General features: G+C 35.4%; 1 protein-coding gene across 1 annotated transcript in view; it reads left to right on the forward strand.

Moving 5' to 3' along the window:
* The window catches only part of LOC103595765 (B-cell scaffold protein with ankyrin repeats-like), a 168,324-nt gene extending 154,903 nt beyond the window's left edge, over positions 1-13,421 (forward strand). Inside the window, exons 8-9 of the mRNA XM_008579230.1 lie at positions 10,102-10,155; positions 13,318-13,421. Of these exons, the coding sequence (XP_008577452.1) occupies positions 10,102-10,155; positions 13,318-13,421 (158 nt within the window). The remainder of the gene's footprint in view (positions 1-10,101; positions 10,156-13,317) is intronic.
* The last annotated feature ends 665 nt before the right edge of the window (positions 13,422-14,086 follow it).

Raw genomic sequence — 14,086 nt, forward strand, 5'->3', positions numbered from 1 at the left:
GGTTCCCGCTCACTGGCTGAGCGAGGTGTGGGAGCAACACCGAGGGTTGCGATCCGGTTGCCAGTCCCGGTTCGGTACGGGCGTGACACTGAGGGTTGCGATCCGTTGCCGGACACGAAAAAAGACAAAAAGGAAAAAAAAAATAAAAAAAGAGAAGTGAATATGGAAAAGTAAAATTCAGAATGAAGAAACATTAAGCCAAAAAAAAAAAAAAAAATCTAGTTGCTTCCAGGAACTTACCATTAGTAAAGGAGACATTTAAAACTGTTCATTATTACAGTACAAGTGGTTTTGATCTTGGCAAATATTCCAGTATTTTAATTTCAATACCCACACTTAATCTTCTTGAGACTCTTTCCAAATCATCCACAAACAACTATTTCTCATATCCTTTAATAACTAGATTCAGGCCAATACATTAAAATATCATATACCACATTTACCCACCATTTATCCAAATATCTAACACTATTTTGTGATTTTATTTTTATATTTTTCTTATTACAATTTATTTTCTTAGGCATAGAATCTCTATGTTGGCCACTTTTCTAATTTGTAAAATATCTGTCCTAGCAACATTAGGCATTTACATGGCAAGGACCACTTGATAAAGTTTTTTCTTGCAACTTTATTGCAAATGGCAAGGGAAGGAAAAAGGTAATATCTACTGTGAATATGAGAGAAGTAAGCAGTTTCATTTCACGTTTGTTATTGTCCATTTTATAAATTCAGTAGCCAGTAACCAATTACTGAGCATGAGAATACTGTTTATTTCATTTGCTGGCTAGTAGCATAAATATTGTGAATGACTTAAATGAATGATTTTTGAATAGTGGAATTATAAATACCATAGGCTTGAGGCAGGTCCTAAGGAACATACATACAGAAATACACAGCTACGAAAATAGCCAGGATCAGAATGGAGGTTGTTTTGACTTTTCCTAATTGTAGATACTTACTATGCAACTATCAGTTGACGTTTGTATTAAGTCTACAGATTGAAGATCCTTGAGATTGGTGGCCTTGTTCCTGAAAGGAATATCACCTGAAAGGCATCTTAAAATTCATCCAGTTTAACCCCATTCCTTTTGTTCCATGTAGATTTGACATCAAGTAAAAAAAAAGAAAGAGAAGACAAACTAGCCTTTTATGTCGGACAGGCAAGGCCCTTTCACATTATTATACTAATCTGTTTAAATTAGGTATTTTTTTTACTTCCATTTTACCTATCAAGAAATTAAACTTCAAAGACAATGTTATTTGCCTGGGGTTACCTGCTTATCTGGCAGGGCTGGATTTCACATCTAAGCCCACTATTTTCTATTTATTGATTTTTCAAACTACTGCATATCTCTATTTTCCTTAAAATTGAATATGTTTAACATATTATATTTCATCATTCATCTTCATATTTTCAATTCTGATAATACACAAAGTATATCTGTAACTCTATAGAAACTTACAGTATATGAAACAAACTACAATTGTAAGCATTGAAGCCAAGAGGAGAAAAGGCTGTCTCCACATGCATGAAAAGACTTAAATTAAATTGGGAAATGTATTTATTTACACTGTGATTTTAAATATTTTTGATAATTATTTTGATTTTTTAAAAGTGAGTTTTCGTGGAAACAAATATATGACTTTTTTTCCCTCAAAGCGGTTATGTAAGAAGTAAATTTATGTTTTGTCCTAGCATGTTGTATTTAGATGAAACAATGTCTAATGGAGTAGTATAAAGTCATCTCTGGTGGGAGTTAGAAGACTTGTCTGGAAAATAACAGTTATGGGATCTTGTGCGGAAGCACATGGACTCAACTCCTAACTATAATCACATTTGCATTCAATGGAAAAATAATATTTCTTTGTAAAAGGAGAAAATGTGCAATACTCTCTCTTTCTAAATCGTTGACTACTTAAGGCTGAAGCCCCTTGGTAGCAATGTACTGAATGAACAAAGTACCTCAGGCAAAAGAAAGTCTCCTTGGTGCTGAACTTGTTCACAACAAATAAAGGGATAGCTAGTGTACCAGCAGATGCTAAAATAAACATAAAAATGTCCAAAACACCTACATAACTTTTAAAACTGCTGAAATGGAAGTCATAACTGGAACAATTGAAATCAGTGGAGTTTGTGTGAAGCAGAAGTTAAATCATAAATAAGATTTCAAATAGAAATAGTTTAATAGGAAAATATGAAGGATGCATCCGGGTGCAAGGACTGGAATGTGCAGTTGTGGGAAAAAGGCAGAGCACATGTAAGCTCTGACTTCTGGGGCCAGAATATCTAATCTTGTTATTGATATTTTCATAGAATACATGTTATCCTTTGGAAGGACGATGTACCTATTTTGTGAAAAACCTGAACATTTAATATGAATTCTTTTAGTAAAATATATATACCAAAATGTGTTTGTAGAGCCCAAAAGTACTCATGTGCACCTTAATGGTAGGTTTTTAAAAATCCACGTGTTTGTGGTATTTCTACCTACTCTGTTACTCTGAGAAAACAATTTTTAAGTATTTCTTTACACATTTTAACACGGGTTATATGCTTAATGCAGGAAATACGAGACAGCTGAATTCAAACTGGAGAAACTGTAATAGTGATTTTTCAAATTTATTTTATTAAATGTAAGATATTAATTAGAAAATCCGTCCTTAGGCTGTACCTCAGTAAAATGACCATTAGGAAAGACATTCCCCCTGGCCACTAAGCCCAGTGTGTGAGACTGCTTAAAATAATCTCTTTCTCCTTGAAATGGTGTTAGTTTGGTTTAACAGTCATGCACAAACTCCTTTTGTAATTCTCAGTAAGAACTATTCACAGATGTAACAGCTGCTGTTTTCTCAATGTGTTGCTATGTAATAAATGATTCATATTTTCATAAAGTTCCTAGAATAGCTAACAGTGTCTGTATACTCTCTCTTTACATACACACAGGATATAATCTTAAAAAATTTTCCTTGATTCTTATTCATTGCTGTGCCTCCACACAGGAGGAAACAGAAGCAACAAGGGTCAGGACAATATACAGCTGGTTCCCACAGCAGTACAATTGCTACAGACAGGTCAGGCTCGGCTTGCCCTCTCGCCTTAAACAAATGGCCTGAAAGTCCAAAAGTTGATGCAAGGATTGGAAGGTTTATTCGGATTACCAGTACTTAACTAAATGTCCAACCAAGCAAACAAACAAAGAAAAAAGAGGAGCAGTGGGATCCAGTTTAGCCTAGTCCTGATGGGGGGAGGGGGGCAACCTATTCCATTAACAGTAATTGATAAAAACAGTTCTCCCCACTGTTTTCAGCATAAAGAAGTAAAGTATCAACTAGATTTAAATCAGAAAAACAGAGCATAGCCAGGAGCCCTCCACGGTGCACCTATACAGAAGTGGATACAACCCAACCAAACAGAAGAGGGCTCAGAAAATCAGAGGAAGGTAAAGAGAACAGGAGAGACCTACCAGCAGCAGAGACATGGGAGCAAAATAGTCCCAGTGGCCACTTGCCTCTTGCAGCTAGAGGCTTCTACAGTGCACAAAGCATTCCAATTTTTGCAGTGATTAAATTAGGCTCTAGGATTTCAAAGCCATAGAAATGAACAATATACCCAAATAGTAAAGCAAGCAACGCTTTATTAAAAGAGGAGATAGACTTATGCATAAGGGAGTAGCAACAGTAAGGCCAGCCCCCCGAGGGGAGCTTTTCGGGGTCTTTTATAGGGAAAGGAGTTAAGGGGTACAGGCCAGCATCACTGGAGGTGGTCTGTTCTGTTCTTCCTGGTTGCATCATGGGTGCATGCTCAGTAGGTCCAAAATGGCAGTAGTGTTCATCATTGTCACCCCAGGAGGGTCATTGTAGCAGCCACCTTGATGCTTTGTGGGCAGGTGAGAATTCCTAAAGGGGTCTTATGGTTAATCTGTAACTTTTATAATTATAGTAAACAAGCCTTGGGGAGGGGCTTTGCAACTCAGTAAGTATTTGTTTCCTCTCTTATCTCAGTCTGTTTTGTCAGGGCAGCCCAAGGGGTAATTATTTGCCCTGAGAGGTCTCATGACTGAGGAGCGGAAAAGTAACATAGTGTCCTCTGAAGAGAAAATGGAGTCAGTTTGGTTCATAGGCCTGGCCTTACTCTGTTTCACAATCATGGGGGGACAGGGGGAGAAAAGAGCAATCATCACTGGGAAAAAGCAAGATGTGTGAAATATCTGAATAGTTCTTGAGTGTTTTTTTCAATTTAGATTATTGCATTATAAATTTATATCACTGCAAGTGAAATTAGCTCTTAAGTTGAACAAAGCAAATGTTTTGTAATGCAAATATAGTGCATGTTCTATGATTCTAATTTTTTGAATAGGCACAATATATTATGTCCATGATTCAGGTTGTTTTACATCAGAAATACTATCTTCTCCTAAAAAAGGAATATATACATTTCTTATAATATTGATATTGTTTATCCTTCTTATTCCAAGGTCTGTTTATTACTTTACTTCATAATTTCTCTCAATTGTATAATCAGTATTTTAAAAATAATTTATTCTTAAAACATTACTTTAAGAATAATGACTCTTTTGATAAACTCTAGAGGGTAGTTTGTCCTAGCCATAGCTGAATCCTGAGAAACTCTATTTCATTATCCCAGGCAGAGAAAAATATTAGCCTTTTGAGGAGATGTCATAATTTTATTCCTAAATGAGATTTATTTTGCAATATTTATTTGAATATCTATTTATCTTCCCTTTGGGGAAAATATTCTTTAGACCCAGGGAAAGCCCCTCAGTCTACAGTTTAAGCCTGATTCCTGCGGTCTTCATCTCACAGTATATGGAAAACAGCTGGGGTGGCAAATACAACCGCAGCAAATGTATATTTCAGAAAAATGTATAATATCTCTTCTCTGGTCTACTTTGTACCAGATGCCATAGCTGCTGGGAATGTAGCCATGGTATATGAGGACAATCAACAATGTGGTTTTGATTACCTATTGGTTTATAATGTGGTGATTTTCATGCTCATTATATTAAATTTAATTAAATACCCACAGGTAATAAGGCAACTCAAGAAAGTAATAGAGGGAAATAACATACATGTGCTTACAGTTCTTCTCCAGTAGAGATCATTTATACATCATTCAATATTTTTTTTTAAAGTTGAAACAGTATCTTGTCCTAAACAGATAGTTCATTATCTTTGATATATTTGCTTCAGATGCTGGCGGTCTCCAGTATCCTATCAGGGGTCACAATCCTGTGTATTGTGACTAAATGGTCTTTAAAGCCTCTTGGAGCCTTAAGTGTTTATAATTTTTAGAATTTTAATTTCTCAGAAACCTTCTAAACTTGAGTTCTTTTATTTTTTCTGACTTCTTTCAAACCATTAACTTGTGTAGAACAGAATAGTCTAGAGTAGTCACTTACATGCCTACTGGTCAAAAGCAAATGCATTTCAGAGTGTGCAAAATTAATCACAAATGGTGATAAAGCAATCTGTAATGATACCATTGCACTTGTGTAGAACAGAATAGTCTAGAGTTGTCTCTTACATGCCTACTGGTCAAAAGCAAATGCAATTTCAGAGTGTGCAAAATTAATCACAAATGGTGATAAAGCAATCTGTAATGATACCATTGCTTTAGAGAGTGGACCTCATGAATTAAATACAATGGCGTTATCCTTTCAGAAGAAAAGTATGCGAAGGCAAATAAATTAAATTTCATTGGGAAAATATGGTTCTTGGAAATTCTTTTCTATTAATTGACTTTGAATTTCATTCTTTCTTGATGCTTGAGAATAGAAGTTACTTAATATAATCCAATGCAGATCGGTTATGTACATTTCTATTTTAAATCTATATAAAGGCCTCTCTCTGATTACCTACAGACCTGTATATTAAAAACAAAGAAACAAAACAGGAATATTCATCAAATATCATATCTCTGAGCCTGAGCAATATGATTTTTTTAATCTCTCCTTATGCAGCAACACCTTCCTTGTGATATATATGGATGTGAAAAAGTAAAGATTATAACTATTTTACCCCTAAAAATATAGTATTAAAGGAAAATAGATGGCACCAGATGAAGCCTAATTTTTGGGGTTGTTTTAAATAAGTTAATCAACTCTCATGTGAGCCAGAAAACCAGTAGTCTCTCTAATTTTAGTTTATCAAATCAACTTATTGATTGATTCAACAAATGTGTATTGAATACCTATTAGTGCCAGGCATTGTTCTAAACACTTGAAATATAAAACAGACCAAAACTCATGCCACAATGGGAAAAAAAAACTATAAACAAATAAGAAATACAATGTGTCCAATGGGCATTAGTGTTTAAGTCCAAGAAGAAATAGGAAGAACCACCTTGTGTAGAGTGGTGTGTGGTAGGAGGGGTGGCAGTGTGCAATTTTCAAATGAATAGTCAGCAAAGTACTCACTGAGAAAAAGATCTTTTGATGTCATCCCAAAAGCTATGAAGGAGAAAGCCATGCAGATATCTGGGGGGAAGTATTCCAACTTAAAAACCAGTACAGCAAGTGCTAAGGCGCTGAGGTGTGATGTGCATGTCTGAAAAAGAGCAAGTTGGCCAATGTCACTGAAGCAGAGTAAATGAGAGAGAAAGAGAATAGTAACAGATGGGGTCAAAAACGTAACTAAGGCCAGAATCTGTAGGGCCTTATAGGCAATGGTGAAGATTTGGGATTTGGGAGAATGCCATTAGAGAATTCTGAGGAGGGGCATGACATGTTCTTATTTAAACTGAACAGGATCTCAACTGTCTTGACAACAGACTGTATAGGTAAAGGGCAGGAGGGATGAGACATGACTGGAGACTACTCCAGTAACCCAGATGATAGATGATAAAATTATAGTAGCTTAGAATAGGATGACAGCAGCAAAGACAGTTAGAAGTGATAAGATTTAAAATGTGCCAGTATTTTACAACAGTCAAAAGAATTTACTGATTCCTTGGCAGTGAAGTGTAAAAGAAGGTGCATAGTTACTGATATCTCCAAGGATGTTGGTAGAAACAATGGAAGGAATTAATTGCCATCTATTGAGATGAGGAAGACTATATGAAAAAATGATTTGTTGAGAAAGATTAGTAGTTTGGTTTTGCACATAATAAATTTGAAATGCCTACTAGATATTCCAAAGTTTAGAAGTTGAGGTGCTGGGGGTGCCTGTAGAAAAGACCAAGAATGAACAGCCTTTGAGGTAGGAAGAGAATGAAGAAATCTATTGACCTGAAAACCAAGCAAAAAAAAAAAAGATTTTCACAGATAAGGAGTTAATCAACTGTGTCAACTGCCACTGGCATGTCAACAAAAACAGGACGGAGAATCAACTTTTGGATTTAGGAATGTGTGTGTGTATATGTATTCACACGTGCATATTTATATGTTTCTCCCTTAAAAATTAGTCATAATAATAATTCTTTCCAAATACTGTAAAGATGGAACAGTGATTCATTGGGAGATGAAAGTGATTAAGATAAAATTTTCTAATGAGGCTCTGTGATACTTTGGTTATAATTGTGATGAATATTTTACTCTAATTTAGTTTGTTCCAAATACGTTTTATTAGCTGTTTGTGCAAACAAGAGTGAAGCTGGTTCTATTTCAAACACATATTTCCTGACACATGGTTCAGAATCCCTCATGAAAATCTTCTAGAGGAGGAGATAACATCCAGCCTACAACTGGTATGAGTGTCTTGGAGAGAAACTGAACTAATTGTCAGGAAAAAAAAAATCAGAGCATTTTTATCATTTGGACATTAATATCCATTTACACTGACAAATCTTTGACTCAGATCCTTGATTTGAGCCTGTGGCATAGATTTCAGCCTAAACAAGCATACTTCTCCCTTTATTAGTGTTTAATTTTCTTTTCTCAGTACTGCCCAGTCTACTTATTCAAATCAGGCTCTCAGTAAAACATCAGTAAGCCAATTAATCCATTTCCTTAATGAGAACTCTCTATTACAAGAAAGGGTAGCTGCATAGCCTTATATTGAACCTATCAATCTTACATTTGGAGGGGAGAATGCCAATTATCCAAGCAATCTGGTTCATTACTGCAGCATTGGACCGCGTTGCTAAACAAGCCTAAAGCACAATTACAATAGCACTGTGGGAGCGGGTACGCTTGGAGTTGAAAATTTGTTGAGGGCCTATTATGTGCTCAGTTGGGTTAGAAGCTTTATTCACACCCCTTCATTTTATGCTCTCCACTACCCTCTGAGGAATTTCTACTTAGTTTACATTATGGCAAACCGAGGCTCACAAGTTGGAGAGTTAATGAACTGTGAAGCTATCACATGGCCTCCAATTGATGGCTACCCATAAATAAGAAGAACCTATTACTTTCATGGTCTCAGCTCGTGAATTCCGTAATAATTCTTTCCAATTTTAGCACAGACTATAAGAGCAGAAGATAAAGGAAATGGATTTTGTATCAGGACAAAAGGAGCCAGAGTGATGTAAATTTAATAATAAATATTCATTGAGTGAGTCATGTCCTCACCTCTGATCTTCTAATTGGTTCTTTCCTTGACACTGCAACCTTATGTCCAAACAGTGCCCCTGAATAGAAGGTTAACCTCATCATTATATGATTATCATAACCATTCCCAAATATTTATCAAGCACTCATTCTATATCTGATATGATAGGAATTGTTAGAGAGGGAAGGAGAAAAGAAAATAACTATACTTAATATTTCTCTCTGAATCTGCTTCATGAAGTAACAGTTGTAAACTTCAAATTGTATTACATAAAAGGCCTTTGGAGTTTGTAAAGCTTTAGCAAAGTTTTTAGTACTATCATCATCATTTTTAACCTTTTCCACGAAAATATTTTAATATTTCAATCACTTTATGAGTGAATTTTTTTAACACCTAGTCTTTTCTTATTAAAAAAAAATACCTATATAACATATGAATCTTCCATATTATAAATTTTTTTCTTTCCCACTTAGGATATGGCTTTTAAAATCAATGTAGGAAACAATATTCATTAAATGTTCTCTTTAAACAGATTGAACTCTAACATCCTCTCAGACAAGGTATGAATATGCTTACTGTGTTTTATTTTATTCTGTTTTCTACTCATTAAGTCAACGGAGTTCTTCAATTTCTAGAAAAATCTAAGTTGTCGTCATCTACATAGCCAGAGATTGCACCTAGCAACATTCAGCTAGTGTTGGTAGCCCTTCCTGATGCTTATATTTTAGTTGGTTACGGAGAAATAGTAAATGAACAAACAAACAAGGCAATTTCAGAAAGCGATACATGCTGCGAATTTTTTTTCATTAAAAATAAGATTTAATTGAAGCCTAGATATAAAAAGAATGGTACATTTGTCACACCATGCTCAATATCACATGTCGATGTAAAGAAAACCTCTGTTTAATATTAGTTTCCCTTCTCTCATGGCGTCTTCCTAATACTTCTAATTATGAATTAATATAATTAATATGTTAATAAATTTAAGTGTAGAATCTCTTTCCTTTATCAGACTATAAAGTTGATGAGAATATGTCAAAGGTTATATTACATACTAATGTATGTGGATATCAGTTTAATATCACAAAACTACAAATTATATGAATATTTGTTCACCATTGTTTCTGCCATGATCAGAAGTACAGTGACTGTCTCAGAGTAGATGCATGCTCTCTATATGTATGTGAATATATATATGTACACACATTTATATGTTGCAAAAAAGAATGAATTCTTTCCACAAATGTTGGGCATGTACTCTCTGTTGGGTATTGTTATAGTTACATTAACGTAAGACATGCAAGTCACTGCTTTCATGAGCTCACATTTGAATGCAGGGATAGATATAAATAAGGAAACAAGTGTTCTTTATTATCTGTCCCTCTTCAAAATTCTACCATAAACTTTACCCCTATACCCAATCTCTAGTGAAAGATCAGCAAGTAGTTAAGTACTTTGGGAAAAAAGAACACATTAGTATAAGAGTCTAAAATAAAAAAAATTAGCAAAAAGTTATGCAGAACTTGCTATGTACTAATATCTATTTTTACTGCTTTGTGATAATAATTTTGTCCTATTTCCCCCATTTTATAGATAAGGAAACTGAAGCACAGAGTGGTTTAGTGACTGCCCGAGGTCATATAGTTGGTAAGAAGTAGAGCTGGGATTTGAACCCAGGCAGTGTAGCTCTAGCCTAGATGCCCTAAACTCTATCTAAATACTTTTAAAAAGTATACTTAACCTTTTTTAGTGTGTTCTTTAACAGCTTATCCCACTAAAATTTGGACAGGTTATCTTCCTGTATAAAATTATTGCTGAACATCACAAAGGATTGAATCCAGATAGGAGTCTGGGTCCAAATTCAGTTTCACCTGTGTTCTATTCAGATGGACTATGGTGCCTCTAAGAATACAAAAAAGAAAACACCAAATTCTGGTTTTTGTAAGCCAAATTAAATTAGGTAATTGTTACATGCTTAACTTTCTAACACTATCCTTTTCTCTGTTCTTGAACTATTCTATTGCTGTAGATTGAGTATTGTGATGGTTAATTTTATGTGTCAAATTGACTGGGCCACAGTGTACCTAGATATTTGGTCAAACATTATTCTGGGTGTTTCTGTGGCAGTGCTTTTGGATGAGATAAACATTTTAATTGATCAGCTGAGTAAAGCAGATTTCTCTCCCTAATGAGGATGAGCTTCATCACATGAGTTGAAAGCCTGAAAAGAACAAAAATCTGAACACTAGATTAATTATATTGCGTTACAGTTTGTTGTTGGGGCTGTAACCAAGTGTTGAGTGTCACATGGAAAGAGAGGGTTGGAGTGCTAGAGACGACGCCAGAGATATGCAGAGACCCAGGAGACAAAAAGAAAGGAGCAAAGAGCCACATGCAAGGCAATAAAAACCCATAACAGTTCAGAAGTAAGGAACTAAAATTGTTCTGGGAAAATAACATGAAAATTGATTAAAATGCTCTTTTAAGAGAAAACCCTATTTGTTTGATATCTTCATAGTGGTTCTCAGGTACCTCCTAGGAGGTGTTTGGGAAAGTAGGGGGGCCTATTTTAATGGCTGAAGGGCTCTACTGACTGTCAGCAGATGGATGTTAAATGCTTTGTAGAGTGGGGGACAGTCGCTCCCTATGAAGAATGAGCCCATCCATAATGCCAGTGGATCCTCCCTTAAGAAATATTAGCAAAAAGCTTTCAGGTGATCACACTCTCGGTAAACCCAGAATTCAACTTTTTCCATATTCTCTCTGACTTCCTTATGCCTTTGGCAAGTAGATATATTAAATGGAATTGAAACTGTTTTTATATGTGTGTGCATATGACTGTATATGTGTCTGTGTGTTAATAAAATTGCTCTCTGTTCCACTATGAGGTCAGAATTTGGAATTTTCTAAGGGTACTTTTTTTATTTTAAGTTTTACATTAGTTGTTCTGTTGTAATTCCATCTTCTTAAATATTTATATATGAAAATATTTTAATGATCTGTGGTATGTCAGAAAATGTGGGCTGCCATTTTGCCAGAGACAGCTATCACCATCATTACCAGACAACACAGCCTGAGCAGCTTCTAAGAGTAAAACTGAAGATGAAATTACAGCTGCTGTATTATATATCATCCACTAAATGTCTGTTTCCTACTTCAGTGACATATCTCTCTTCCTTGTGAATAACATTTTTATACTTCTAAAAGAAGAAATGTTATGGGACCACCCATTCTTCTGGGACAATATCTACATGTACTGGAGGAGATAGAACATAGAGATATTCTTTTCAAATAGAATAAGCTAACCCCTTAAAGGTAGATAAGAAGCAAAACAATAGATTGTGTGAATAGGTAAAAGGAATTACAGGGTAAAACTTAATTCTGAACATGTATAATAAGAATAAAATGGATCTTGTAGGGGTGTTTGAAGTTACTTTTTCCCGTAGTTGCAAAATGACTTGCATTGTGGTGATACCATAATATCATATGCAGAATGTACCCTGAAACATTCTTGCCTCCACAATTTATGGAGTGAATTAGTTATACTGCAAACTCTGCTCCCTTTCAAATGCAAGTATGAGTTTAGACATACTAATGTCATGAATAATTGGCAAGCAACTATTGTGAAATTTACCAAAAATAATGACCCATGGTGGACATAGGGTTATAGAAAGGGATATTATTTGGAGAAACTAATGGAAACAAGATATAGAACTTTATTTAGGTGGGATCATATTCAACAAACAAAGGAGTCAGGTAAGAAAAAAAAAGAGTTAAGCATGAGAGCAACCACTCGGAGTAATTACTCTTTCAGAAAAAAGCAAGTCAGTGGAAGAAATTCATGTTAAAGAGGTGCAAGGTATTTACACGGCTGTACCCATTGGCCCTTCTGCCTCATACAAATGGTTGTTACATCTGTAGCCAAGTAAGAAAGGTGAATGTTTCCCAGGCCAGCAGTTCTGACCACTGTGTTACAATCTCTTCACAAGTGTATTATCAAATTTGATCCACAAATATTTTAAAAATATAATTTAGCATATATAATATTGTAGTAATGACTATCCAAGAGAACGTTTAGCCAGATATATTGCATAATACAATACAGAGACAGGAGCAACTTATTGTAGAAATAAGAATTAAGGAAGTAGCATCAAGTGCATAGAAATGAAAGGCCAAATATTTGTTGAAAGAGTGAGAATTCTGCCTCACTGTCTAATGGAAGGTAGTCAGGGCAGTAAATAGCTCTACTCAGGTCTCATGACAGTGTTGAAAGGTTACCAAACTGATAGACTGTGACGTCGGACTATTTTATAAGTTCTGTGAGACACTGTCATTCAGTAGTCAGGACTCCTCTATCATTACCACTTTCAATGTAATTATATTGTTTACAGTGTTTTGAGTTTTTCCATGCATTACAATTCACTGCTAAAAGTGTTGGTGTCTCACTGCAACCACATAAATATTGTGAACCCTGCCTTAGGGCCTGGATGCCACCAGCAAGCTGCCCAGTGTGTGAAGCCAAGAGGCCAGGGTAAAGCCATAAGCATGTGGGATAGGATCTCTTACTGCTAGAGAGAAGGCCAAACGTGTATTAGCAGTAACTGTGATGAAACTTCCAGAGCAGATTATAAAAACCTTTATTAACAGCCTAAGGGTTTAGAAGCATAAGCCTGTTGAAATATCTTTGTATTCAATAAAGGAAACTATGGTTCTGCAATTTACTTGTTTGAAATGAATTTTCCAATATCTTTCTACACCACATTTAACTAGATGGACGGGTAGGCTAAGTTGTGTATGTGACATGCTAAGAGGCCACAATGGACAACAACAGGGAGGAGCAAAAGGAGACGATGGCTGTAACCATCGCAGGAGAAACTCCTGATCCTCCTGGTGGAAATGAAGGGAAAGCATGAGCAGAGAGGGCCTACCAAGTGAATTTTTTTTCCTAAAAAATTTACTTATTTATTTTTGATTATACATATTTATGGAGTATAGAGTTGACTATCAGTATTTGTGTGCAGTATGTGATAATCAAATCAATATTATTAGCATGTTCATCATCCACATATTGTAATTACTCTTTGCATCCCTTACCCAGTCACTCCATTACTAACCCCCCTCGTCCTCCCCCTTTCCCACCTCTAGTAACTATAGGTCTGTTCTCTCCTTCTAAAAGTTCAGCGTTTTACTGTGGTCTTTCTTTCTTTCTTTCGTTTATTTATTTATTTTTCTTAAAACCTAGAGCTAGTCCTTTGTCATAGGCTTGTGAAGGGTTTTTTTTAGTGTCATTTCTGTCAAAACAAGAGCATCAAAGATTAATATGCCTTCCTGATTGACGTAGCCAGTGGCCTTATGACCATGGCTTAAAAACAATTAAAAAAAAAAAGCAAAACCACTAACACCTACACTCTTACACTCTTAGAACAACTCATAAATAAATGGAAGATTCCCTTTGTAGCACCATAGCAGGTGCTATTGTGACTGCACCGGTAATTTAATGCCATTTTAAAACAACTTGGCTGGGAACCTCTTTCGAGTTTCATATGTTTTCACCAATGCCACACTTCTTCACTGTACA

Source organism: Galeopterus variegatus, unplaced genomic scaffold (genome assembly GCF_000696425.1).
Source record: "Galeopterus variegatus unplaced genomic scaffold, G_variegatus-3.0.2 Scaffold1839, whole genome shotgun sequence".
NCBI classification, from domain to species: Eukaryota; Metazoa; Chordata; class Mammalia; order Dermoptera; family Cynocephalidae; genus Galeopterus; species Galeopterus variegatus.